The following is a 26,499-nucleotide window of genomic DNA, read 5'->3' on the forward strand; positions in this document are numbered from 1 at the left end:
GTTAAGGCGAGCCCGCTCCATGTTTTTCAGCTCCAGAGTCCCTGACAGGCTTCATAACTTCCCACCACAGAGCAATCCTCTGCTCTTTGCCCACAAACCACCACAGTCTTTGCTCACAACGTCACTCCACAGAATGATGGGTTGGTGGTTCATACCCACTCTTGTGATTACAGTGCAAGAAGCTGGGAGGGAGCAAGAAAGACCAAGATAAAAGAAGAGAAGAAAGAAAGAACAATTGGGAGGTCCTAGGAGATGGGATGAGTCAATGTGCCCTTGTTCCCATAGCCAGCACTCACTGCTACCATCACAGAGCCTCTTGTCAATGGCAAACTGGGTATTGTTCCTAAAATGGCTCATTAGGAAACCACTGGCCTCAGAGTCTGACCGATCCTTCTCCTAGGTTATCATTGCTTCTGTAGCAAAGCAAGTCGAGGGCCTGAAATACTGCCACACCCATGGGTGTCTCACCATGCTGCCTGGCACTTATCCTCAAAGAATGTTGCTGCCAGTCCTGGGAATATTGTTAAGCCACCCTTTTGCTTTCAGAAAGTCAGATTTCAGAAAGCTCTGTGGCACTGTTTATAGTGAGGGGCTGCCTTTAGCCCTTCTAAACAGACAGAAGCAAGAGTTATCTACCATCTCCACTGTTACATGCTTTTACAGGGGTATTCTGGTAAATATTTCACAATCAACTCTCTGAGGATTTAAAAACAAACAAACACAAAAAAAACAGCTTTATAATGTTGATCAGCTTCCGTGATGTAAATGCTCCTACTATGATTGAATTCAGGCTACCAACCATCGCTGGAGGTAGAGTTGGGAAGTGCAGTAATACTGCAGTGTATAGGGTTTTTTCCATCATACAGATGTAATAGATATAAATAACTTTGGCAGCATTGGTACGGGTAAAATGTATTAAAATAATTAGGAAGTGTTGAGTTTTGAGAATGTATTACCTTTAGTTTCTCCTATCATTTATTTCATTGTAACTTTATGTAATTTAATTTTTCATAATGCTTGCGCTTAACAACCGGCTTGCAAAATTCCAGATAATTTAGCAATATGCTCTCTCACAGGCATTGGCTGCAGCACTCCATGCATTAGCTTTCCATTTTCCTACACCCCGTGGGCTGGACCTTAGGTCCCCATACGCATTTGAGAGGAAAGGGGTTAATTCTGAAAATTAGTCGATTAAATGTTGCCTGACTAGACAATCAAAGGGGAAAGGTGCCCTCTTTCTGCCGGGTTCCGCAGAGCTGCTCTGCTGCCCCTGTCCCCAGGGAATGGCGGTAGGACGGACACTAGGAGAGCACTGCGGGCCAGCCTCCTGACATAGCCTGCACTTGCTTTCCCAGAGGGTCACAGCGTCTGCTCGGGAGAAAAACATTTTCATATTTCAAGTGTTTATCTCTTCAGCATTTGAGTGCTCGCAGAGATTAATATCTGAAGATCACCACGGCCTCGGGCAACAGGAGAGAACACTTACCCTCGTCCCAGCCTTAATCACCCTCCCTCCTCTCGTTCACTGCAGTAATGTTTAATTAATATAATGAGCCTCCTGCACGTTGGAAAAAAAAATACTTATTTTTATAACCCAGCCTGGATTTTTCATTTTATTTGCTCTCCTTTGAGACTTGGCCCAATTAATTGGTTGTTTTCCCCATCCCCACTTTTTATCTGAAAATAAAAATTTGTAGGGCCTGCGTATGTGTATGTATGCATAGTGTGTGTATGTGTGTATTTCTGGGTTATGTGTGTATGTATGTGTTTTTGGATATGTTTCTTTCTGAAAGTGTTTGGGGTTTTTTGTGTGTGTGTATGTGCTTTATGTGTTTTTGTGTGTAGATGTGTATATATTTGTAAATATGTGTATGCATGTGTTTGTGTGCATGTGTTTTACGTGTGAATCTCTGTGTGTTTGTGTGAGTGTGTGTATCGATTTGTGTTTCAGTGTGTTTGTAGTTTACATGCACGGGTGTGTATATAAGGGGAAAGCTTGGCAGAGGCCCTTTGAATAAAGGGATGAAGATGATACAGCATGGGGAGATTTCCTCGCTCTTATTCAGCATCCATCTTCAGGTTCTTTCTAATAATTCAGCCTCCTCCCTTGCACTCTTCTGAGCAGATTTTCTCAAAGACTGTCTGAGGCCAGCCCTGTCCAGGCTACAAGGCCACCAATTAGCAAGTGACAGAGAGCTTCGGTTCCTCTCCATTTGTCTCTGGCCTTCACTTTTGTCCCTTTGCCCATTCACCTCTGTCTCCCCCTTGTCCAGCCCTCGCCCTCACCTGAATGCCTCGTCCGCTGACCCTGGCTACCGGCTGGGAATTGTAGTCCTTCTCCTCCTCCCAGTTGATTCATTAGGCCCTGCGGTTTGGGAGGGCTTTTCAGAGCAAGCTCGCAATGCGGGCAGCATTCCAACCTTTGGCTGGCTGGATGGGGACAGAAAGAAAATTAAGGCCATAAGGAACTGCTAGATCTCATGGTGTTTCTCCCCTAAGATACTGAGAAGGAAAATAGTTCTTTTCTTCTTTCAGAGGAATCCCTGAAGTTTGGAAAAATGGCACTTGTAACTGGCTTCCAGAAAACAAAATCATAATATTGTTTTCAGAGCCCTTCCCTCTACCCTCTGATGATTTAAAAAATGATTTGCTGTATTTCCCATATTCCTTCTTATAAAACTCGATACTGAGCTTTAAGTAGGAAAGGATAGAAAGCCCTTTCTGTTCAGGGTGGTCCTTTCTTCTTCTTCAAAAAAAAAAATGGGGCCCCGAGGGGAGCAGTTGGGAGAAAGGAAACAGCTGTGCTTGGTTAGGGGCAGGGCAAATGCTAATGGGATCAGAGTCCCTGGACCTTCGAAGTCAAACCTGAAAGCCGCTGTGTCACCCACACGTCACCATTTCACAAAGAGGAGACCACTCCACTCTTCAAGAGAAGTGTGCCATATGTTTTATCTTCCCTATTAGATTGGTAAACAAAAGTAATTACATTTAAGAAAGGAGGTGTCTCAGTCAAGTGCAAAAGGAGTAGCGCTAGAAGAGAAGGGAAGAAAGAAAAAGGAAAATAGACATGTTGAAATATCATACATAGGCTATTTGGTTAGAAGTGTCTGTGGAATCAACTTACATTCCTTAGATGTTTTCTGATTTAGTTCTTTTCTCATGTTTTGTTTTTTTTCTCGTCTTGTTTTTTTCTTTTTCCTTTTAAGTAAGCAATTAGTTCTGTTCTTTTGGCCAGCAGTAATGGTTGCTTAAGGCTGACAAGACACCCACTGGTTTCATTCCACTGTTTTTGTTTTTCAAGATAGTCTTTCAAGGCACTCAGAATTTCTTTTTTTAGCTCTTGGCTTGTGGCTCAGAAGCCTGGAGTGTGTTCCTACCCACCCCTGGGGAACCTGTTCCCAATTCACTGACCCCTGGTGGTTGCAAAGGAGCCTGTCCCAAATTCTCTGAGAAGCCTCTTGGCCATTTCTCTGTAACTAAAGGGACACAGAAAGTTCTCCCCTAGTGGGAGTTTTGAGGAAAATCCAATTTAAGTCTTGAAAGAATAAGACGAAAAGCCCTTGCAATGGCCCTTGTGTCTAGACTTGTACTGTTTTAAAATGGTACCCACTAGCCACGTGAGGCTATATCAATTTTAATTAATTAAAATTAAGTCCAACTATCAACTTCAATTCCTCTGTCATACTAGCCGCATTTCAAGGGCTCAGTAGCCACACTCCATGGGAAAGCGTAGGTATAGCCTATGCCCATCATCACAGAGTGTTGTCTTGCTCAGCGCTGCGCCAGCACCAGCAGACCACAGCATGAGAGGCTTCTATGAGCTGCTAACCGGGCCCTTGCTGATGCTGTTGCTTTTCAGTTTGGTGGAAAGTAAGAAGCAAGTAGTTAGGGGGATGAGCCTTCTCTACGACCTCTTGATGGGAGTGTTCAATGGCTAATGTTTTGTTCATTGTGTTTACCTCAGTGCACAACCATCGTAAAGTAAGCAAGTAACATAGCACTGGTTAGTGTAAGAACTACTTCATTCAATCAATAAGAGCCTCCTAAGTAATTACTAAGTACTACAAATAATAGTAGTAATTGTCTTTGTTGTTATTGTCGTTATTATTACATATGGTCAAGAATGAGACAAGAAGACTAGAGATACAGGGTCCTACGCCAGGTCAGCTTCAGAATCCTCCAGTGTGTGTGGTCTCCATAAATGTATGCTCCTGTATACATTTGTTGACCTCATGAAGGATGATTACAGTATTACTTCATTTCAATCACTTTAAATCATGGAAGTGATATAAGGAAAACAGGCAAAGCCTATTTGGAGTAGTATGCCATTATGGAAGGACAGAGCTTTGACTGCCCAGCACTTATATGTTTGTTGGATTGAGAGAACAGCACCTTTCCTCTGGGTTCAAAGGCAAACTTAAGTGGGAGTAAATTAAGAACACAGTGTTCTGAAATATTTGCATTTTGCAAATGGTGGTCATCCCATCAAAGGTAAGGGGTAGATGGGCCTGTTTTGATACAATCAGGCCACTGAATAAACTGCATTAGAATGGAGGACAAGAAGTAGGGTTCACCGTGGTGTCAACATGCCTACGAGATGAAGTATGGGTCGGTATAGTGGGTAGATGGTTGCAGAGAAATCAAAGGAAATAATTGATGAGTAGACTTGCTTATCATGGGCTTGATTTTTGTCAGAGAGCTACTGGTTACTATGAATTCAAAAGCACCTCTCTGAATTCCAAAGACCTTCCCCGTAGATGGGACCGATGGCAACAAACAATCCAGAGCCTGGGTTGGCATGAACTTGAATTGCCGTCAGAAAGAGGTTGCAGTGGCTTGGCTGGGGCTCTGCAGCCACTCGCACATACTGAGACAGGAACTTCTCAGGCTTAGTCCGTGATAGATAATTAAAGACCAGGAACAGCTTGGCGCTTGGCTAAAATAAAACCAATATTCAAGCAATAATTTTAACTGGAAAAAGAAAGCACAGAGGCCCTTCTTTAAGGGAAGTGGAAACATTTCTCTGACTTTGTAAAAATCACAGTGGTAGAGAGGAGTGTGATTGTTCCTTTTTTCTGAAAGTCATGATTGCTTGAGTTCCCAGCAGTGTATGGATTGATAATGAAAGGGCAGAGTGATCCCAAGACAGCCTCGATTGCAAAACCTTCATGAAAACTGATAAACCAAAACACAGCTAAAGGTAGACTCCTGCAAAGACCAGGCCTGAAACCTCAAATTGTCCATAAAAAGCTCAATTGTAAGCCTTGAGAACATCCTGCTGAGTTTATCCAAAGTCAATGTTTCCCTTAACTGGTTGTTAATTCGAGGACCTTAGCAGAGACAGACTGGTCTTGGGAGGCCAGCTGAGGGGCTGACTCATGTTTTAAGCATGACCTATACAAAGAGACTATATCTCCTGCAGCACTAAATATTCTTTCAGATGTTTGCTCTAGTAGCAGGGCAAGATGCTAGCCAGGAGATGTGTGTATTGGACAGATGGTGTGTTTGGCTTTGTGATAGCCAGGAGGATCAGACTGGTGATTTATGTCAGGGTTTGGTAAGGTGTGGACACAGTTGGTTCCATTGCTGTTGGGCCAAACACTGTCACGTGTTCACAAAGCACTTACGCAGCTGAAGCCAGATGTGGCCGTAAATCGTCAGGTGAACTATCAAGAGACCCTTTTTAGAGACAGCAGCAGGTTAAAATGCCTGAATGACCCTGTCCTCTGCACTTCCTCTGTGCCCTTTGGAACTCCTGTTGTTCATTCCCAAGTGATTGTTTTCCCTGTATCATGGGCAACAACAGATGTTTTGAGTCAGGAACCCTCACAAAATGCCTCCCAAGTATGTCAGGTCTGGGAGGAGAGGGATTATGTCTCTGAGACATTATTTCTTCATTCTCTTTCAGCAACTGAACATATTTCCTTCCCATTGTCTTTCTGTTGGAAGCTATCCATTGCTGGCACCACTGTCATTAGCTATGAAAATAAGAAGACAGCCTTCAGCAGGCAGGGCTGGTTCTTAGCTAGTCAATGGTCAGGGTTTGAGCAACCTCCTAACTATCCACAGGGCTTTTCCTTAAAGTCCAAGTAAATCATGACAGTAGCCCACCCATGCCATGCCAACCCTTTGCTCTATCAAGTAATCAACAGCCACTGTGTGCTAAACAATCCCTCTGTGTTTGGCAATAATGGGCCATATATTGGGATGTTCCAGAAGAACAGACTTCACTTAGAGCACATGTGCTTACAGTACATAAATGGGTGCCATGACTTAAAAGAACAGAAGCACTTAGTAGGGAGAAGGGTCAGTGGAGACCTATCACTATAACTAAAGGCCTAGAAAGTGGACATTTAAAGGAACAAGGGTTGTGTTTCCTGAGGCAGCGAAGACTAAAGGTCTTAATTCTTCACAAGTGACAATGTTTCTAAGAGAACAGAAATTGGCTGTGCTCCATCAGGGGTAGAAGGAGGACGTGTGTCTAAATGACAGCAGGAAAACTCAAAACTGAATTTAAGAAGTCCCTGACAGTTAGGGTTGTGACCTAGAAAACATGTTGCCAACATGGCCTTCCTTCTCTGGGAAATTTAAAGCATAGGGTGGACAGCTTCCTCTGAGGATGTTTTCAGCATCGTTTCTCTGGGCAGCAGGGCTGGCCTCCTCTAAACCGTCTTGTGAAGTCCTGCTCTCATTCCAGGATCGTGAATTATTTTATGTCATCTACCACAGATGGACACTAAAGATATGTGGTGAGCAGTGCATGATGCACAGCTTGGGGCTGGCTGTTTTCTGGGATTAGGACGACAGAACCGTCTTATTCCAGAAAACATTCCAAAAAACGTCTCATTCCAGAAAACATCTTTACTGTCGTCAGGCCAAACCTTACTGTCCTTTGAGTCTTAGATTGGTCTTTCCAAGTTATTGGAGCTCTTCTCACCCTTCTGATTGTCTAAAAAAACAAAAAGGCACACACAGGAGGCAGTGTGTATAGCGATGATAGTAGTATTGAAGACCACAGCTTCTATGGAGCTCTTACTGTGTCCCTGTTACTGTGCAATGCACTTTACATGGCTCATTCCATTTCCTCCTCACAACCCTATGCAATAATGATGTTATTACACCCATTTTACAGATGGAAAGCCTGAGGCTTTAAAAGATCAGTGAGCATTAGGCCAAGATTCCAGCCCAGATGAGAGGCCATGCTCTGGCAATTTAATTCAATCCGATCAGGCTCATATCCCACTTCTGTCACTCTCTAGCTAGGGTCTCAAAAACATCACTTCAATCTTTTCTTTTCTTTTTTTTAAATGAAGAAAATAATACTATTTCACAGGGAAGATTACACAAGAAAAGGCAGACAAAGCCTCCAGTGCAATATCTGGCACATAGTAGGTGCTCTGTTAATATTAGTTCACTTGCCCTTGCGTTTCCTCTCCCTGCTCCCTGGGCTCCTGGTCTGAGCCATTCCTTCATGCTGTCCTGGTTCTAATCAGGCCTCTCTCAGTGATAGGCAGGGACGTTTTGCAGCTCAGCGTCCCTCTGACTGATGTCTACTGCTAATTCCTTAAATTTACATATCATCTTTCTTCCCTCGAGCTCATAGCACTTAACAGACAAGTGGGGCACAAATGATTTAACTAAGTGAAATTCAGAGGCCTGCTTGTCTTGAGATTCTGCAAACTAGTGGATTAGCTCAGATGTCAGCACTGAATTATGATCCTTCAGCTGCTCGTGCTTAGCACGCCACCAGCATTAACTCCCTGGTCTTCCAGTGGTCCTTTAAATCATGCCTAGTGATTATCTTCTTATTATAAGAGTAAGAGGAGAGAGGAGAAGAAAGGAGGGGAGAAAGGAGGAGATGAGTTCAAGCCCCTAGGAGAGGCAGTCTGTGAAACCTATGGCCTGATTGTGCCTGAAGTTTTAGCAGCAGGATGGGTAAATAGAAAAGACCCAAATAACATCCAGCCAACCCAGCTCTTCACACCTCCACACATTTTACTTACTAACTTCTAACCATGATGCTATGATTCCTCTGCCACTTGAGAATGTAAATTCATACAAGTGACAGTATTTCTGCCAAGCAATTTTCAGGCAGCAACTGGGTCTTATTTGTGAAACTGAAGGAAGAAGGCTGAATAATAAGTCTGAAATCTGGTTTGCTTTATATATAAGGTGGGAACAGTAAGGGCTTGGAAATTACTGGAGCATGGGAGCATTTGGGGGTTACTCACTGGTGGCACAGTGGATGGGTGCTTCCACAGGTCATCTGTTATTATTAGTTTACCTCACCTTTGAAAAGGCTGTTGGCTCAGGAGGGTAGGAGGGAATTGTTAAGAGATTTCATGAATCTGAGGGATTACCAGAGGCTAGCTGACTCCCCCTCTGCTCTTATTTCCAGTATATAGCTTTATATCATTCTTTATCCATGTGTTTGTCATTTGGTCATTAATGGGAACAAAATTTTCTTAAGTAGTCGCGTGTATATGTCACTAGTGGCCGGGAAAAGAAGCAGTATTAAGTCTTAACAGTGTAATACTAGGACCTTGTCATCTATCTGGGGCAATTAGAAAGACATACACAAAACAGTTATAGTACAAGGTACTAAGTGATTGGTTACCTGCTGAAATACATAAAATATGGCCTCAAGTCTTTTTAAAAACGAAGTAAAGTCAGTGGTACAGTCAGTAAATGCTTGAGTTGCTGAAAGAAGAGAGGAATTAATGTTGAAATATGCCAGAATGGTTAGAAAAGTAGCAGAAGAGGTGGGATAGGTGGATTGGTCAAGGAAGGAGGAATTACAGGTAAGAGGAGAAAAAGGAGCAGGACCCAGTGGGAAAGCCAGCTTTCCTTGAATGGAGTGTGATTGATTGCCTGGACTTGGGGCAGGTACCTCAGGCACAGTTGAGCCAGGGAAGAGAACAGCTTACTGTCTGAAGGTGAGAACACCTAATGTCAAGTCCAAATCTATAACTTAGTAGCGTCTCCACCTTGGACAAGTACCTTGAACCTTTCTGAGCCTCAGATTCTTCTTTCTGTGCAAGGTAAGATGAATAAGACCTAGCTCATAAGTATATAGCAAGGATGAAGTAAAATAATGCATATGAATGTGCTTTGTAACATGTATACTATTATGCAAATACGACTTATAATTATTATCATTAATGGTAGTAGTAATGAGATCTGATAGGAGAAGTAGAGGTGTAGAAGGTCGTTGAGTGTCTGATTGTGGCACCCATGTCTCCTCCTTCAGCAGATTACTATCATTAAAATTCTCAACCATAGATCGCTGCCTAGTTATCTGCATTGACTTTGGCCTTGAAGAAGGTCTCATGCTGTGGGGTAGTAGACAGATGTGGTTCTGGATGGTTAAGGAGACACAAACTGGAATCCCAACTATGTGTCCTAAGATGGTCTAATTTTGAGTTCAGGGCAGGGAAGGGTAGCTTCCAGAGCAATAATCTCAGGGAATCTAACTGGAAGGAGCTTCGGGGAGCCAGGGAGGAGGAGAGAGGTGGCTGGGAGGAGGGGAGGGTGGAGCTGTTTCTGGGCCACTGTCGGGAGGACTGTCTCAGGCTCAGCTCTCACCAGAAAGATGATGTCAAAGGAGTAACAAACCAGCAAACCAGTTGTTTCAGGGCTCTGGAGTCCTCACCTATCTTTCCCTGACAAGCCCAGGATGATCACAGACCCTGTTGAGTAGGAAAGTTCTGTGCCCATATCTCAGATTAGCATGAGCCTGACGTGTCTGAGGTGCTGGGGGCGTGGCACAAAAGTGCCCGTGCCAGCTTACAGATGTGTTCAGCTTAAGATGTTTCAGGGCCGAAAGGAGGCAGAGAGATTTTCTCTGCAAATGCCACCTTACTGTCTGTACAAGTAACCAGAACACTCCTGCACAAGTTGGATTTACAAGTGCAGGTCCCCCCACACCTGTGTCTGCAAGGCTGAGGTCTGCAAACAGGAACAGGATCTCAGTCTTCCGCACCGTGTCTGATGTATTGGAAAACTAATCAGCCAAAAGGCCCACTCTCCAAACATTTGGATGGGTGAAACCTAAATGTCCCAACATGCATATATTCTTTACTAAACACATAGCCTTTGTTAATGATGATGCAGAGCCTGGTTTCACTGGAGCTATGTTTGCCTGGCTGTTTGAGAAAGGCCAAGTTCAGGCCTCCCCAGGCTGGGCAGAGAAGGGAGTGGGGCCCCCTGAATCACCCTTTCAGCCACCATCCCCTTTCCAGCTTGAAGTTGGCACTGGGCTTCTGATTTACAGTCACCCAGGCACCATCTAGTAACACGGGTGGAGACAGAAGGTTTTAAATGTCTTCCATTTGGACAGTGCCCAGCTGCAATGACAAACGCTTGAAACATAAACCACCTGGCCAGAATCATCCTCTAATCTAGCAGCCACCTCATCCCCTTATAATCCAGTTCATTAGACTGCATTGGCCCTTTGGGTAAGCCAGTGATAAATAAGACGTGAGTCTGGCCTCTTGGAATCTAGGGAGAGAAGAAAAGTGCAGACACAACCAGCCAAGACATAAGGCCAACCCACCAGGTGCCATATGTAAAAGAGGCTCAAAGAAAGTGGTGCGGAGAAATAGGCAGAAGGGGCCTCCTTGAAGTGAAAACTCAGCGGGCTTCAAGAGGACTCAGCAGTTGACTCAGGGCTCTGATGGAGCCGTAAGAAAGGGATGCAGGACCTGGAGAACTAGGGCCTGAATAAACAAGACACCCAAACTCTGGTCCCAGTTTTCCCCTGGAGGGGCAACAGCTGCAAACCAGTGCCTTTCCCAAGCGTTTACCAGGAACCTCTGTTTGGATTTGTTTTCCCCAGATGACAGGAATTTCTTGCGGCTGCAGAGTGACGGCCGGAGAGAGGGCCAGTACGCGCGGCTCATCAGCCCACCTGTCCACCTGCCTCGAAGCCCGGTGTGTATGGAGTTCCAGTACCAAGCCACCGGCGGCCGCGGGGTGGCGCTGCAAGTGGTGCGCGAAGCCAGCCAGGACAGCAAGCTCCTCTGGGTCATCCGCGAGGACCAGGGCAGCGAGTGGAAACACGGGCGTATCATCTTGCCCAGCTACGACATGGAGTATCAGGTGGGGTGGTGGCGGGAGACGGGTTTGGAGAGCCGTGGGAGTCCTTGTGGTCTGTATTTCAATATTTCAAAGGGTTATGCCCATTCATCATTAAGGACGGTGGTTAAGCGCTGCTGTTTTCATTGTGTGGCTCACGTTGCCATGGCAACTAAATGACACTCTTATTTGTTATTCAGAATGTGCCTATCTCTACACCCAGACTTGGTTCTTTGTTCCTCCTATTGCCTTTTATATTGCTGAAATCTTCTCCAGCAAATGTTTCTTTACTCCGTTTTATTTTAGATTGCTATCAGGTAGGCTGACAAAAGGACACAGAAGCCAGGGAAATAAATACAAACAAATCCTCCACACACAGGGCAGAGGCCTGTGAAGCCACTCAGACTCTAGTGGGGAGAGGGGAACACCCAGATTTGTCCCATTGAAAGTGTGAACACGGGAAAGGAAGGGTTGCTGTTTGCTCTCAGTGGCCAGCAGACCAGAGAGACACGTCTCTAAATGAGTGGTTTCTCTCCCAGCAGCTACAGCAGTTGAGTTCTATTATCTCTGCCCCACAGAGCGAGAGACTGAGGCACAGATGGGTATGCGCAGCTGTGGCTGAAACTTGGGTAGGAGCAGACACACTGTGGAAGAGGTGACTGAGAACCAGCCAAAGCATTAACCTGCTCCTCCCCAGACGAGAAGCAGCAACAGATGGCTGGTGAGGCAGCCAACTGCTTGCTGAGCTTGCCAGAGGACATGTGCTAGTTTGCAGAGAGAACCTGGGGAGGGTGAGAGTGAGGAATGGTTGAGACCACAGAGCAGAGGGCCTTCTGTATGTGGCCTGCAGTCACTCACGGTTGTAAGGTGCCCTGAGTTCCTCCCCACCTCCACGAGAGTCCCCATTTATAAACCTGAATGCGTTGTATTGTAAGTACCTGTTTGCATTTTTGTCTCACTCCCTAGATAATGAGATTCTACAAGCAGGGGGCCTTGTCTATTAGGTTTTGTAACTGTCCTTGTGTCTGGCACATAGTAGGTGCTTGGTAAACTATTGGTGAGTGGACAAATCATGTCCCTCTTAGTTGTCATAATGGAGTCATAAAACAATAGTACCCGCAAGGCAATCCAAACCCGACTACTCTATTTCTCACCTTACCCCCACCTGCTCATGTCCTCTGAGTTTCCAAATACCTGGATTGGGCATTTGAAAGATTTATGAAAAAGGAACCTCAAAAATAGCTAGGGAAATTTTAATCCTCCTTTAAACACATTCTGATTGTGGTCCTTTTAATCAATACATTCGAGTTACTGGACAACAATATCCATCATCTTGTAATATATATTTTTTAATCCCCTCAAATATGCATTTGATTTGAACCAACTCTTTTTAAATTAAGATTTCAAGCACCGTAGCCATGTGGTCAACAGATGTGTACCAGGAACAGTGACAAACACACACATACACACACACACACACACACACACACACACACACACATATATTTTAAGCTGCAGTTAACAGAAAATTGGAAATCCTTGCGCTGTCTGGACCAGGCAGCATAGTTAACCATGGCTCTTGTTCTTCTGGTTTCTAGATTGTGTTCGAGGGAGTTATAGGAAAAGGACGTGCAGGAGAAATTGCCATTGATGACATTCGGATAAGCACGGACGTCCCATTGGAGAACTGTATGGGTACGTGAATATCTGTCTCTTTGTGGCTCTTCCAAATGAAACACCAAGGTCTGGGATATACAAGAGAAGGAAGCACACCATTTTCAAACACAGTTGCTACCCAGTGGGTAAGGCAGCGACCATCTATGTAGGAGGTGAGGTGAGTGTAACTGTGTCTTAGGCTGTAGTCAGGAAAAAAGGGGTGTGAGATGGGAAGTCTTACAGCCCTATTCCCATTCAGAAATAGACATGCATTAAATATATGGAGATTCAGGGTGTCAAGACCCCTTCAGCAGACTTTTAGCAAAGAAAATGCTAGAGGGCGAGAATAACTGCCAGTCAGAATTACATGCAGGGAAGGTTTGATGGATTTAATGGAAGCCTTCACTGGTGAGCAAAAATAGTACATATGTTATATCAGAGTGATAACATAATTCCCCAAGGAGTTCTTTTACATGAACGAATTGCAAGACGAACCATGGCTTGTGAAGTAACATTTTAGATTTTGCTTTGAAGTTAATACCTCTTAATGCCCCAAATCCTAGAGTTATTTTAAGATTAAACATTGCACACCAGGTGACCAGTATAGGAAGGACATCATAACTGTCCCCTTGGACAGAAGTGCCAGCCCACCCGAGATGCACACATTTTACCCAGCTCACCCCAAGGGCACCCTGACCATCTCCCCTCAGAACCAGGGACATTCCCAAAAGCAAGAGGGAATCCTGAGAAGGAACGGACCTGCTTTCAGTCAGAAAAATGATGGTAATAACTCACCAACTGGTTTTCTTGGCAACTGAGTACCGTGTGTGTGTGTGTGTGTGTGTGTGTGTGTGTGTGTGTGTGTGTGCCTGATGATGTCAGAGCACCTGGGACCGCCCCAGTCCCTTCAGGCAACTCTCAGGCACCGGGCATTTAAAGTAATCCAGGCTCTGAGAAAGTAATCAGTGGTAAGTGACTGATTACAATGCTTTGGGGACCCATTACACTATAAAGGACTTTTTGTTCCAAAGCAACTTTGAGAATCTCTCCCCACCCACCAGGCCCCCATGATGGTGATGTGTTAGACAACAATCTAGAGCATGTGGAGGACATGGGACACTTGCCATGGGGTGTTATAAAAAAATTTAATGGAAGTCATTTTCATCATGCCCTACATTTGCCCAATTCTTTCTTCCCGTATCTAACTCAAAATTTCTTTTTTTTTTCCCCCAGAACCCATCTCAGCTTTTGCAGGTGAGAATTTTAAAGGTAAAAAAAAAAAAAAAAAAAAATTTTTTTTTTTTTTTGCATGCTTTTCCTGCCCTCCCTACATGACATGAATTTGGTGGAGGGAATAAACCTCACAAGAAAACAACAGACACCACACCTTCCCACCGCTAGATGGCACCAAGAACACCTGTAGATGCCAGGGAAGGGGGATTGAGATCCTCACTGTCTGTTGTTTAATTAAAGTTTAGAAACCGATAATAGAGACAAATAGGTTACAGATAAACCTTTCAGCCTTGCATTGTCCAACGGGGAGCAATGAGGCTGAAAATGCATGAGTGGTGAGAAAGGAGAGGCTGTAGGGAGACTGAACAACAACAACAAAAAAATCAGTAGTAAATTAAAAGGGAAATGAGGTGGCAATGATTTATTTTAGCCTGAAGATGGTTTCTTTCCAGTTCCAGGGTACCAAGGCAGCCATCTCAATTAACCCTCAGTGAGATACAGTAGCAGGAGGTTTGTGAAGGAAGACAGTTAGGGAAAAGACACAAAGAGTGATAATCCTATTGAGGAAAAGCTGCAGAATTCAGGAGCTGGTGTCTAATAAAGGGAATAAGAAAGCACATTGGATGACTGGAGTGAGAGCACTTTAAATAGAGAACTGAAAAACAGAGAAGGACATTTTCTTCCTAATAAAGTAAATAAAGAGCAGAGCAAAGAGAGAAGAATTTGGAGTACTTGCCTATGCCATTGAGAAGGGGAAGGGACTCCAAACTTGGGGATGTTTATGCCTTTGCTGTTGTAATGCAGTGCATTTCACATTTTGGTCCTTTTTGCAATCCGGTTAGTTGACACTGCTGAAATTTCCACCCAGGTTCCCGTGCTAAGTGTGGAGAAGCCACTCTAAATGCTTTACTTTAGTTGGCCTGGGTGTAGAAGCACACTCAGAGACAGTCACCCTCACCTAAGGACGTGTTTTTCATAACCTATTTTATGCAAGCAATTGTGAGGGTTGTTGGGCCCTGTGTGTACTGGCTGGCCTTAACCCCATAGGTGACAGCATTTCAGAGATAAGGGAAGTCAGTTTTATATCTGAAGTCTAGACTTGTTATCTTCACTCTCATTAATCTGTCCAGCTCCTGGCTAGAAAGAGATGAATTCCTGGTTTGTCACCTAGATGTGCTCTCTGACTCCAGATCATCTCGCCTAATTTGCCACTCATCACCCGTAGCTCTAAGACAATAGATGCGGAGGGGGGGAGGGAGGGAGAGCCCAGCAGAATAGTGAATGACAGACCTCCAAAAAATATCTTATCTTCCTTTCTCACCCTTCCTTGCCCCCCCTGAACCCTATTCCTACTCCCCATGGCACATTTTGAAGTATTAAGAGTATTCATATGCCTATGTTGGTGCTCTTTGGGTGTGAGTTTTATGTTCATGCAAATCTAAAGCGTTGGAAGGAAAGCTGAGGTCACAACTGAACAACTTGGATAATACAGTTGAATTCAAGTTCTAACCTTCAGGACCCAAGGTAATGTTGATGCTGGGAAGAAGTGGAACCTGCTTATTTGTCTCACCGGACTCTTATTGGGTGTTGAGACTCACAGCTCCCAGGAAAGGCTGATTAAAAACTTCCAGGCACTGCCGCAGACAGTGTTCTGTGTGAGCACACATGCCTGGGTCCGTGACTGACAGGTACAGTGGCTAAGTGCTTTGCTTCTGTAAAAGAATAAACAAACCAGGGCACATGTGCTCTCCTTGAGGCTGTGTTTACCATGAGGCTTCACAGTCCAGTCATGTTCTCTTGTAAAATATATATAAATAAAATATCATCAGAGCCGCAGTGCTCATCTAGCCAAAATAAACACAGGGCTTAGTGACTTGAAGGTAAGAATTTCCGGTGTGTTCCCGATGGGCTGGTTTGGGGGATTAAGCAGAGGCAGAGCACCGGTGGCATGGATTGGCCCACAGTTGATGTCTTGGGAGATAATGAGCATCTTTGGAAGGAGGAAACCAAATCTTGGGGAGCAGAGACTTGGCCAAGTCAAAAGCAGGATCGGAGTTGAGAATGGACAATGTTAATCCCATTGCCAAGTTTCACATGGAATGCCAACATGGTAGCCAGATGAACCCAGGGCCAGAGAGTCTTCTTTTGGGCTCCGGCCCATTTGACCTCCGCATGCAAATCTGTGTTTTGATTCAAGCAAAGCTTTCCGTTTGGGAGAGGAAAGAGGAGCATTTGCTCTGTGTAACCTAGTGACTGGCATACCGTTTCTCTCCTGGTCCGGGCAGAGGCAGCCCTCTCTCGATGGGGGTGTGGAGGCCTTAGGATTAAATCTGCCTTTTCACTCAGAAAGGGAAACCAAGAGAAATCAGATTTGGGCAGCAGGATATGGAAAGGTGATGGCAAAACACTATTAACTGCAGGCACTTCCATTGTTAGTATGTTCTCTTGAATTCGAGTTGTTTTTCTTGTCCATTATAAATTAACCATGAGACAGAAGCATTCCCATTCTTGAAGCGAAACCAGGTAAATCTTTAAGGAAATGCAATAACAGTGGCCTCCGGACCTGAGCTTATTAGGTATTCTCGCTCTTTTGTATTTTGAAGTGTCTTTCATTTTCCACCTCTTACTCATTTCTTGCCATGAGACATGTTCTTTTTATGCAAACCACCTTGTGTTTTCTGCTTAGTGTGTATACTTTGATTATGGATCAGGGTGTGAGTCAGTAAGAAGAGAAACAAGCCATGAAGAAAAAAACTGTAGAGAAGGGACAAAGAAAAGAGAGAATGAAGAAGCTGTGTTGTGATTTTTAAAAAGACTTTTTTTCTTGTTGGTGTTATGAGTCACATTTTAAACAATGTAGCCTGGGTGTGTATTTTTTCTTTTCTTTCTTTCTTTCTTTCTTTTTTTCTTTTTTGAAGCACTGGCTATAAACATAGTACCATCATGTATCTTTTCCTAGAAGTTGAAGGTTAACAAGTGCAAAACTGTGTGTAAAGGGAAAAGACACACAAAAAAAGTGGTCTAATGGAGGTGATGAATTATTTCCTCTTAACTGATACTTTCTTTTTTCAAAAAAAGAAAAAAGAATAATAAAGAAGCGAGTAAAAATATATAAAGCCCATAATCAGAGTTCTGCAGTTGTTGACTAGGTGGTTATTTTTAGCAGCTCACGGTGGAAGCAAGAGTTCTTGTTCATGTTAGAGTCTCTGAACAAGCAGCAGCAGAGAGACTGGGTCTGGTACCCCCCGCCCCGTTAGAGACCCATGGAAATCCCAGGGATGGGGGCACTTGTGGCAGGTGGTTGTAAGAGTGAAGAATTCAGAACTGCTATGTCTACCAGTGATGGATGCTAAAAGGAACATCAGTGTCTCCTGTTAACAACTGAGGATGTAGGTTTCATGTCTCAGACCCGTTCTTCAGGACATGGGGCCCATCTCTTGGGTTTCACTTTCTGTAGTCCTCCTCAATTTTCATCCAGGTAAAACCAGGAGAAAATGAGCACCAAAGGCATTTCTCGTGGGCATAGAGGAGAGCAGTGTTCAGAGAGACCCATTTTGGGGCCGTGACAGAGCTGGCAGGGGTTTGACGGTGAATCAGGTTTGAAGTTCTGTTTACTTAGTGCCAGCTGGCCCATCTCAGCTATGTCCCACCCCCATCTCTCCCTCTGCATACCCACCCTCATTCCCTGTTGGCTGCCTCCCAGAACCTTTGCTCACCAGCATAAAGGCCCCCGTCCCAGGGCACAGGACCTGGAATTGGCCTCAAGTTCTTGCTCTTCTTGGCTTCTTTTCTCCCACCATTCTCTCGACTAGAAGCACTTCTGAGACGCAGTGAGGGTTAAATGGCGTTTATGCACGTAATCCTCTGATGAAAGGCAGAGAAGTATTCCTAAATCCTGCCAGGGTTCCAGATAGGCAGCTGTGCTATGTGACTCCTTCTCCTTGCTCCCCCTCCCCCTTACGTCTCCAGCTGCCAGATGAAGACTAGGTGTTGCTGAGCAAGGAAGCCTGGAGATCAGATGTGTGTAAAGCTGGTAACTGCTTGGCTGCCATTGCTCGCCTAAGGGGACACTGAGGCATTCTTTGTGAGGTTTGCTTGCGCACACTGCCACCCCTATTACGGAGACCTGGCGCATCCCCTCCCTGCAAGTTTACTATTCATCTAAACAGCTGCCAACGTCAGTTTCTCTAAGGGAAGAAAAACATCATTCTCACTGACTTTTCTTCTCTCCAAGAACAGAAAGGACAAGGCTTAGTTTAAAGAAAGTAACCTCAGTGCCACTAACGAGATGAGATGTGTCCGAGACTTTAGCCAACTAACCACAGGTCTGAATTTAGAGGCATCTTATTTATTTATTTATTTATTTATTTATTTATTTATTTATTTATTTATTTATTTAGTCGACACGATAAATAAAACTATTCAAACAAGGGCAGTGCAGGGCATAATTCAGATTTTTTAAAAAGAGAGAAGGAAACAAAAACTCTTTTCGACACTTGACCTATTCACACGAATCTTGCCGCTGTGTGTCTTCATTCACCCATCAAGCAGGGAATTCCCTGGATTTGAAATAATTTAGCAAAAGTAGGACACCAAAAGACAAGGTTCCTTTTACATAGGTCCGTGTTCTGTATAAATAATAAGAATAATAACAAAGAGGCATTTTACATAGATGGGGGAGTCAGCATGTTTTCTGCTACTCTAATGGAAACCTTCTGATGACCCTCCATACACTGCTTGGAAGGCAAATCAAAAGAGTCATTTCTCAGGGTATTTTGTACTTTTCCATTCTTTGTCCAAACAGACCACATTCTTCTACTATCTTCTGTAAACTTCTCCAGAGGAGCCAACCTTTTGGGGGGGGGCTTGTTTAATCTCACAAATTAAATAAACCTTTTATCTGAAATGCCCCTTCACCAACACTTTATTTTCATCCTGTCCCAAAAGGACTCCCCAGACAGGCCGGGCCTAAAACAGTTCTTATTTGCAATGAGCCTTTTTTTCTTTTTCTTCTGAGAGAGACAACTCACCATTGTTGACTTTTAAAACATTTCTTTAAGAGACCTGGGTGACCCCTCCAGGCCCAGAGGACACGTCGTAAACTTAGTTGTAGCAGATGCTTTCTTTTTTCAGTGATTCAGTGAGAACCTAACTTGACTGAGACAATCCTCAGACAGGTTCCAACAGAAGTAGGCAGCAGAAAGGGCGAGGGCCACTTCCTGCTCAAGAATGGGGGTCTGCACACTTTTTCTGTGAAAAGCCAGATAGTAAATATGTTGGGCTTTATGAGACTCTGAGTCACAAGTTCTCAGCTCTGCCATTGTAGCTCAAAGGCAACCACAAGCAGTATGTGAACAAATGAGGGAGGCGGTGTTCTAAAATGGACAAAACAGGCAGTGGGCCACATTTGACCTACAGGCCGTCATTATCTGAGCCCTGGGTTCGAGCACAGGATGTGCTTTCAATTCTGACCCTGCCCCTTACCAGCAGGTATGAACTTCTGAGGGCTCTGGGCCATCGATAGGGTTTCATCATGTGTTGCTCTGCCCTCCTCCTCAATTTTCCTCCAGGTAAAAGCAGGGGTAAATCACTTATCCTCTCAAGTTCTCAGTTCTCCCATCTCAGAGTCATGAGAAATAAACAAGATAATTCACCTGGAGCCCATAGCCCAATGCTCACCGCTCAGGAAATGCCCACTCATTGTAGCCATCGTACTAGCCACATTTCCCAATTGCATATTAATCCAGTAACCCTATTTGCACAGTAGACATGGAAGGAACATTACCTACTATGTGATTTTTCTCCTTATTATCCTCCCATGCAGGGCTTCTTCACATTTCTTGTTTCTCAGAATTCAGATTCTTTGCGTTCATGTTGCCCCTGCAAAGGCTCAAAACCTTTGCAGATGAAAGCTTGTTCAGCCTTGCAAATACACTTGTAGTTATTGACTCTTTAAATATCTGTTTCTCATTATCTCACAGAAGGAGAAAACTCTGTGGAGAATTGGAGAGTTGGGGGTGAAAAATAATGAAAAATAATTCCGGAGTTGATTTTCCAATTGGGAAACAAAGAAAAAGTATGTAAGTGGTAGAAGTCAGAGCAATCAAAGGGAACATTCAGGTCACCAGCGCTAGGCAAGGTTGAAGTCACACTTTCTAGGTTGAAGCGCTCTTCCTCCCCTGTTGGGGAGCTACCTCAGGCTCCTTTATTGTAAAGCAATGGTCCATATCCTCACCCCATATGACTGAGGATGTGAGTGAGGCAAAAATACAGCCACTCACCAATCCGGTACCTGGTACAGGCAGCATTTTCCCTAAGAGACCACATTTTTGCAATTTTATTTAGAAGCACAGCATGAACTAGCAGAATCTCTAGCACTTTCCAAGAATAACAGTTATGTGAAGTACCAGTGAGTCATTACCATTTTCCAGAGAATCTGAATGTTGTTCCAGAATACATCCATCCATCCATCCATCCATCCATCCATCCATCCATCCATCCATCCGATATCCATTGGATTGCTGCAATTGTCTAAGAAGGTGCTTTTTAGATGGTGATTTAACCCCTGTTGATTCTTTAACTTCCTTTTCCGGCAAACCACAGCCTCATTAGCATATAGCCCTCGAAGGGCTGCCACAGAGCCAGGTTCCAGACCACAGATCCACCTGCCTGTGGGAGTTGAGTCTCTTTAGCTGAGGAACGTTCTGAGAAACTCTGGCCCTCAACTACAGGTCACCCCAAAATTGCCTGTGGGTGATAAGGGAAAGGTTGTCAGGTGTATCTTCTCTTTTGTTACTCCCTTAACTTTAAAAGCACAAACTCATGTAGTATGTTTTTTTAATATCTCCAAATAAATGCCCAAGGACAACGTTTAAGGAGCCAATATAATGTCCCCCAAAGCGGCTTTTGTCACTAAAAATTTTTGCAATGTTGATAATTTCAGGGGAGGGGAACATTGCTAGGAAAGGGGAAGAGGGTCTTATACCTAAAGTGGAGTTTGTATTTTAAATGTAGCAGAACCCCGAGACCAAGGATCTTTCTGATTCTGAATAGGTGATCCACATACCATGGTTTTACTTTCCCCAGTGAGTCCCCTCAGACTTCCCCACTGTGCCCCAACTTTGTCTCTCTAAAAAACACTTTGGCATTAGCATTAAGACCACATCCTTCCCCAGCCCCAGCACGTTGAGCCATAGGTGGTGTATTAAATGTTGAAAACCTGCCTTTTGGCTGAAGGAAAGCACACCTTTGAGCTGAGACTAGGTGGTGATGGAGAGAATGTGAGCAGTTGTGCCTGTTTTCTGCTTGACTAAACTTTGCACTCCTGCCTTTGTGGTCTGGTCAGGTGCTTCAGATGGGGAGTTAAGCCCTGTGGATTTCTCGCCTTCCTTTCCTCTCAGTGGTGAGCTGCAGCCTCATTAGGGGATGGTCCTCACTGTGGAACCAAATTGAAATCAGAGGCAAATCTGAGAACGCCATTTGTTGGGGGTGGCACTGAGGAACTTTGGGCCATCCCTATACACTTTGTTGCTTCTCGTGCATTTTTCTGAGTCCATGTGAAAATCCAACAGCAGGACGGTTGCCAGGCAGCAGATACTCATGGTGACCTGAATAATGAGTTGACACCAGTTTGCTGTAACTCGAAAGCTGGCCATTTCAAGGAGCTGTTTTCAGCACCTTGCTTTCCCATTCACTGTTTCTATGCATAATTTTAATATGGCGGGGGGAGAGAGAGCGATGCTTTCCCAGCTACAGTAATGAAATTAAAGAAAAATAGAGTAGGTAGTCATGAAGATGACGGTGTAGACGGGAATGGTAGGGATCCTGGGATTCTGGGAGCCTTTCCACCCCACGGGTTGTGCACGTGGCTGTCAGGGTGTATGCTGTGTGACACACCCTTGTCAAAGCTCCTCCCATACTGTGGCACTTCTGATGGCCCAAGAGGCATCAATGACCCCTGCACATTAGTGGAAGGGATCCCTAAAACTAGAGGAACCAATGATTGAGATCTGGGAAGGTGGGCAAGCTCTGAAAGATTTTCCAAGAAAAATGCTCTCATTTTTTTCTGCCACTTCTGAGAAGACATCAAAAGGTCTCAGCTCTTCCACAAATCAAAGAGAGAAGTCCTGGTGTTCGGGGTAGAGGAATGGGTGAACACTGACTCAGAAATAAAAGTCTCTGCCTCAGTTCAGTCTTTTACTCATAGCATTTATTGAGCGCCTTCTTTGTGCATACCCTGAGGTAGAAACCAAGATGAGAGCGAGTTCTTCTGCTTGAGGAGCTCCGAGTCTCATGGAGGAGGTTTAAAAACGTAAATAAGCCCTGTCTGTCTGCATCTTGAGCAGAGATACACCCACAGAGTAGGACCAATGATGCATGAGGAAGGCAGCAGCATGGCCATAGCTCCCCACTGGGGTGGCCCAGGGATAGAGAAGATACATCTTTCTGGCCATTGGCACTTGATTTAAGCACCTAGGGAGGAATTTTTCATAGGTTAAGCATACATCATTTTTCAGAAGTAAAGATCATGTCTCGTTTTGGCAAGCTCAAATGCTCCTAGTCCCATTCTGGGCCAGATTCTCATCTGATGTAAATCTTTGGGAGAATCAAGTTGTAGCACTGTTTTGCATCAAGTGGGATTCTAGCCAGTCTTTCCCCAGAGTTACCCTGGGCTTAAATCTACTACATCATTTCCATGGCAACCAGAGGCCAGCCCGTGAATGTGGTTGCCTTCTAAATCCTCTGCTAGCTTCTTTTCCCTCCTCTGTCTTTCCCTTGATTAAAAATGATCTCCCTCCCTTGGCTCTCACTCATTCTCGCTCACACACCCACTTTCACTTGGTGCCCACATTTTTTGTTTCAACATCCTCCCAGTCAGATTTTTAAATCCTCCATCCAGTTTTTTAAAAATGAAGATTTGTTAGTCGTTGCTTGACAGTGAATTGACCTGTTTAGACAAGACCAGGCTGATTTCAATGGGCATGGAACCCTTGGCAAGCCAAAGCGGAATTTACCTTCAAGTCTAGCCAGCCTAATTAATACACTGTTTGAGAACACTGGCCAGCCAGACCAAATACTGTATTTCCACCCATTCAGGGAATCAGCCTTATGGAATCCCAGAAGTTATTTCAACATCATTTACTTGTGTATATTTGTGTGTGTCTGTGTGCGTGTGCGTGTGTGTGTGCCCCCGAGCATGCATATGGGTGAATTATAACGCTTCTATGTATTATAGAGTAATTGTGGTTTAACAGAAAGAAGAAAAGAGCTCTTGGTTGAATCCCATACTTACTACTTAACTTGCTGTGTAACCACTCTTCGTTTAACCTGACTGAGCCTCTACTTCCTCATCTATATAATAGGTCTCATCTACCTCATAATGTTGTGAGAAGGAAATAATATCAGTCATTTAAAAGTGCTTGGCAGGCACTATATACTCAGTACCATCTTATTCCCCGGTCCCCTTCCCTATCCACTCCAAAGCATGTGTGTGTTTCCTTTTTTTTTTTTAATTAATTTTTTGATTAGTCTGCATGCTCTCAGCCTAGCAACACTCTTCTGTGTCTCTCCACCAGGGGGCACCCTCCTACCAGGGACCGAGCCCACAGTGGACACGGTGCCCGTGCAGCCCATCCCAGCCTACTGGTATTACGTAATGGCCGCCGGGGGCGCCGTGCTGGTGCTGGTCTCCGTCGCGCTGGCCCTGGTGCTTCACTACCACCGGTTCCGCTATGCGGCCAAGAAGACCGATCACTCCATCACCTACAAAACTTCCCACTACACCAACGGGGCCCCTCTGGCGGTGGAGCCCACCCTAACCATTAAGCTAGAGCAAGACCGCAGCTCTCACTGCTGAGGGCCGAAGCAAGGACAGCACCCAAAACAAAAGAGAAAGACTGCAAACACGTTGCCTCGATTTTGCACTTTTTTCTCCTCGCCTAGTCTCTGTGTGAACTCTCAGACATCTCTCTCTTGGGGCACACACCCTGTGCACTCTTGTCCATCCCGAACATTCTCTTTGGGTTCTTTTTTTTTTCTTTTTTTTTTTTGTTTGTTTCCTTTTTTTGATTCCAAACCAACCAACCCCAACTCTAATGCTGCAAATTGGAATTTGAGAAGAGATACACCCTTAAGCACTTCACAACTCAAGGCTCAGCTGGTTTTCTTCCAGAAACTGGTTCCCTGATTCTTCCCCTTGCCTTACCCCATACCTCCTCTCGGTGGGCAGTCTGCCAGGAGACTTGAGGGGAATCCTGGATCTGTGTGTTTGTACATAGTATACATTCGTGTGTGTGACTAGCTCTGTGTGTGGGTGTAAGAGAGAGAGAGACTGGTTCCTTGTGTGGGGGGGAGTGTGTGGGTGTGTTTAGAGAGCACCCCCTTTCACTCTTGTGTTACTTCTCCGGGGGTACATTTTACAAGGAAATAATATACTGTACTAGTTTTGTTTACTTGGAGAAGAGATTGAAGCTTTTTGTTGCCTTATCTAGCTTTGGCTGGCTTTCTGTTGGCTACCATTGTCATCTCCAGGTACCTAAAAACCTTGAGGCCGCGTGAACTGCAATGTGGCCCCTCCCATCCCTCGCCCCATCCCCCCCACACCTGACCCAAGAGAAAGGTTCCCCCAATGCACTCAGACGTGACCCCTTGTCATGTCTCCTGGCGTCTTTGAAGTCACAGGATAACAGCCACTGGGTGCGAAAGGAACCATCTCTACGTCCAGCCCTGAAGCAAATCTGTCTCATGTTGCCTTATAAAAGAGAAGCTCATAATGAATGTTTAGCTTTTATCAGTTAAGTCCAATCTTGGAATAAGTCATAGAGAATAACGAAACTGAGACTGATGTAGGAAAAGCAGTGGCTTATGTGGAAAGAGAGCAGGAGGAGACGGAGGAGAGAAGGGAGGAGACGGAAGGACTGAAAAGTTGTGTTTTAAAAGTCTCCTCATCTGAGGGGAATCATTGTGCCCAACTTGGGATGGAGTTGAGTAAGAAGGTTAAAAACTGTATTCTTTGGTATTATATTGGTCATTGTAATAGCATTTGTAACATATGGGGAAAAGAGATCATTTGCTTTCCTTTCATGGTGTTAATGTGTGCCTGAATCTATAGCCACTAAAATGTAAGGCTGTCCACCTGACTTAGTTGAATACTATGAGAGACTAAAGAGTAATCATTTTTTAAATGTACCGGTGTGCTACCCCTTTTCGTAGCATCTGGCAAATACACCCTCATAGGCTGGCCTGGCATTTCCAGATGTTGCTGTATCGTCACGAGAAGTATAATGAAGATAAATCTGTTGCCACCCATTTGTCCTCTCAAAGCAACATAGGGAAAGGGATGTTGGAGATAAATGGCCTAATGATATTGTACAAAGGATAGATTCAATAATGAAGTCGATTTCAGTGATAGAAAATTCATATTTTAATGAGATTCTCAGTGTACTGGGGCTCAGCCTGAGGGTGTTTATTTCTCACCTTCCTGCTAGGAATCCACTGGGGAAGTACAAGATTCTCTCCAAAGATGGTTGCCTGGGCTGAAAGCCTCCAGGTACCTTCGGAGAACAAAATACTAATGGTTGATTTTTCTTTTTCTTTCTTTTTTTTTTTTTTTTTTTTTGGTTGCTTGGGAGAGAGAGAGAGACTTTTAACATTCTTTCAGAATATCCACATCAGTCCCTAGTCTAGTGCACACACACTCTCTTTTGCATCTGGTTTGTTTCATCCTCTTGAAAGAATGGTGCTCTCCCACTCTTATTCTATTTCAAAGAGCTACTCTGTCTCAACCACAGCAGCCCTGCCAAAAAAAGAAAAGATGAAAGGCTAAAGCGTGAGCTACCTTGAAATTTCAAGACGTGTCCTACCCCAGCTGAAGATGAGAAAAGAAGCAGGGAGAGGGAGGAGGGGTAGGCACCCATGACACCATGGGATGACTTCCATGCCAGTCACTAAGGGCTTTTTATCTCAGGTGTTCACATTTGGGGCCAGGCATTCCTCTGAAATGATTGACATCCCTGTAGGCACCCCATGGAGGCATGGTGTCAGGAAATTACACCTGGAAAATCCAGCCAGTGTAGCAACTGTCTGAGTTACCATATACCCTTGAGGATTTCCCTTCTTTAAAAGAAGACAACAACTTTGTGAATTTGCTGTATCTTTATCTGATGCCCCATGTGGCATCATCTTTATGTACATGTCATAGTTGAGAATATGAGACTGCTCGAATCTTCGTGAATCCCATGATGCACTTCAGCTGGGGATGTCACACATTCTCTCTCTCTCTCTCTCTCTCTCTCTCTCTCTCTCTCTCTCTCTCTCTCTCTCTCTCGGCCCCAGCAACTTTCATAGTATTATCCAGGTACTATGCTAAAAGGGCAGCTCTTCTATAAAAGCATGCCTTGCATCTTTAAAAAGCAAAATTATTTCGTAGAGGGAGGAAAGAGTCACTCTCTTCTGAAAAAAAATAGACTGGACTGGTGAATGCATGCATGCATGTGTTTAGAGTTGCTTTTCAGAAGACAAAGAGGTGATAGCAAC

The 26,499-nt window shown here is 44.4% G+C and overlaps 1 protein-coding gene across 4 annotated transcripts in view; it reads left to right on the forward strand.

Annotated features, from left to right (window-relative positions):
* Window positions 1-26,499, forward strand: part of NRP2 (neuropilin 2) — a 126,625-nt gene that overhangs the window by 70,071 nt on the left and 30,055 nt on the right. For 2 of the 4 annotated variants that reach the window (XM_081052683.1, XM_081052684.1), the window contains 4 exons: window positions 10,838-11,100; window positions 12,675-12,771; window positions 13,966-13,986; window positions 23,541-25,764. In XM_081052683.1, coding sequence (XP_080908809.1) covers window positions 10,838-11,100; window positions 12,675-12,771; window positions 13,966-13,986; window positions 23,541-23,821 — 662 coding nt within the window. In that variant the 3' untranslated portion in view covers window positions 23,822-25,764. Of the gene's footprint in view, window positions 1-10,837; window positions 11,101-12,674; window positions 12,772-13,965; window positions 13,987-23,540; window positions 25,765-26,499 lie in introns of those variants that run through there. The other 2 variants (XM_081052681.1, XM_081052682.1) reach the window with 1 other exon arrangement.

Source organism: Rhinolophus hipposideros, assembly GCF_964194185.1.
Source record: "Rhinolophus hipposideros genome assembly, chromosome: 6".
Taxonomy (NCBI): Eukaryota; Metazoa; Chordata; class Mammalia; order Chiroptera; family Rhinolophidae; genus Rhinolophus; species Rhinolophus hipposideros.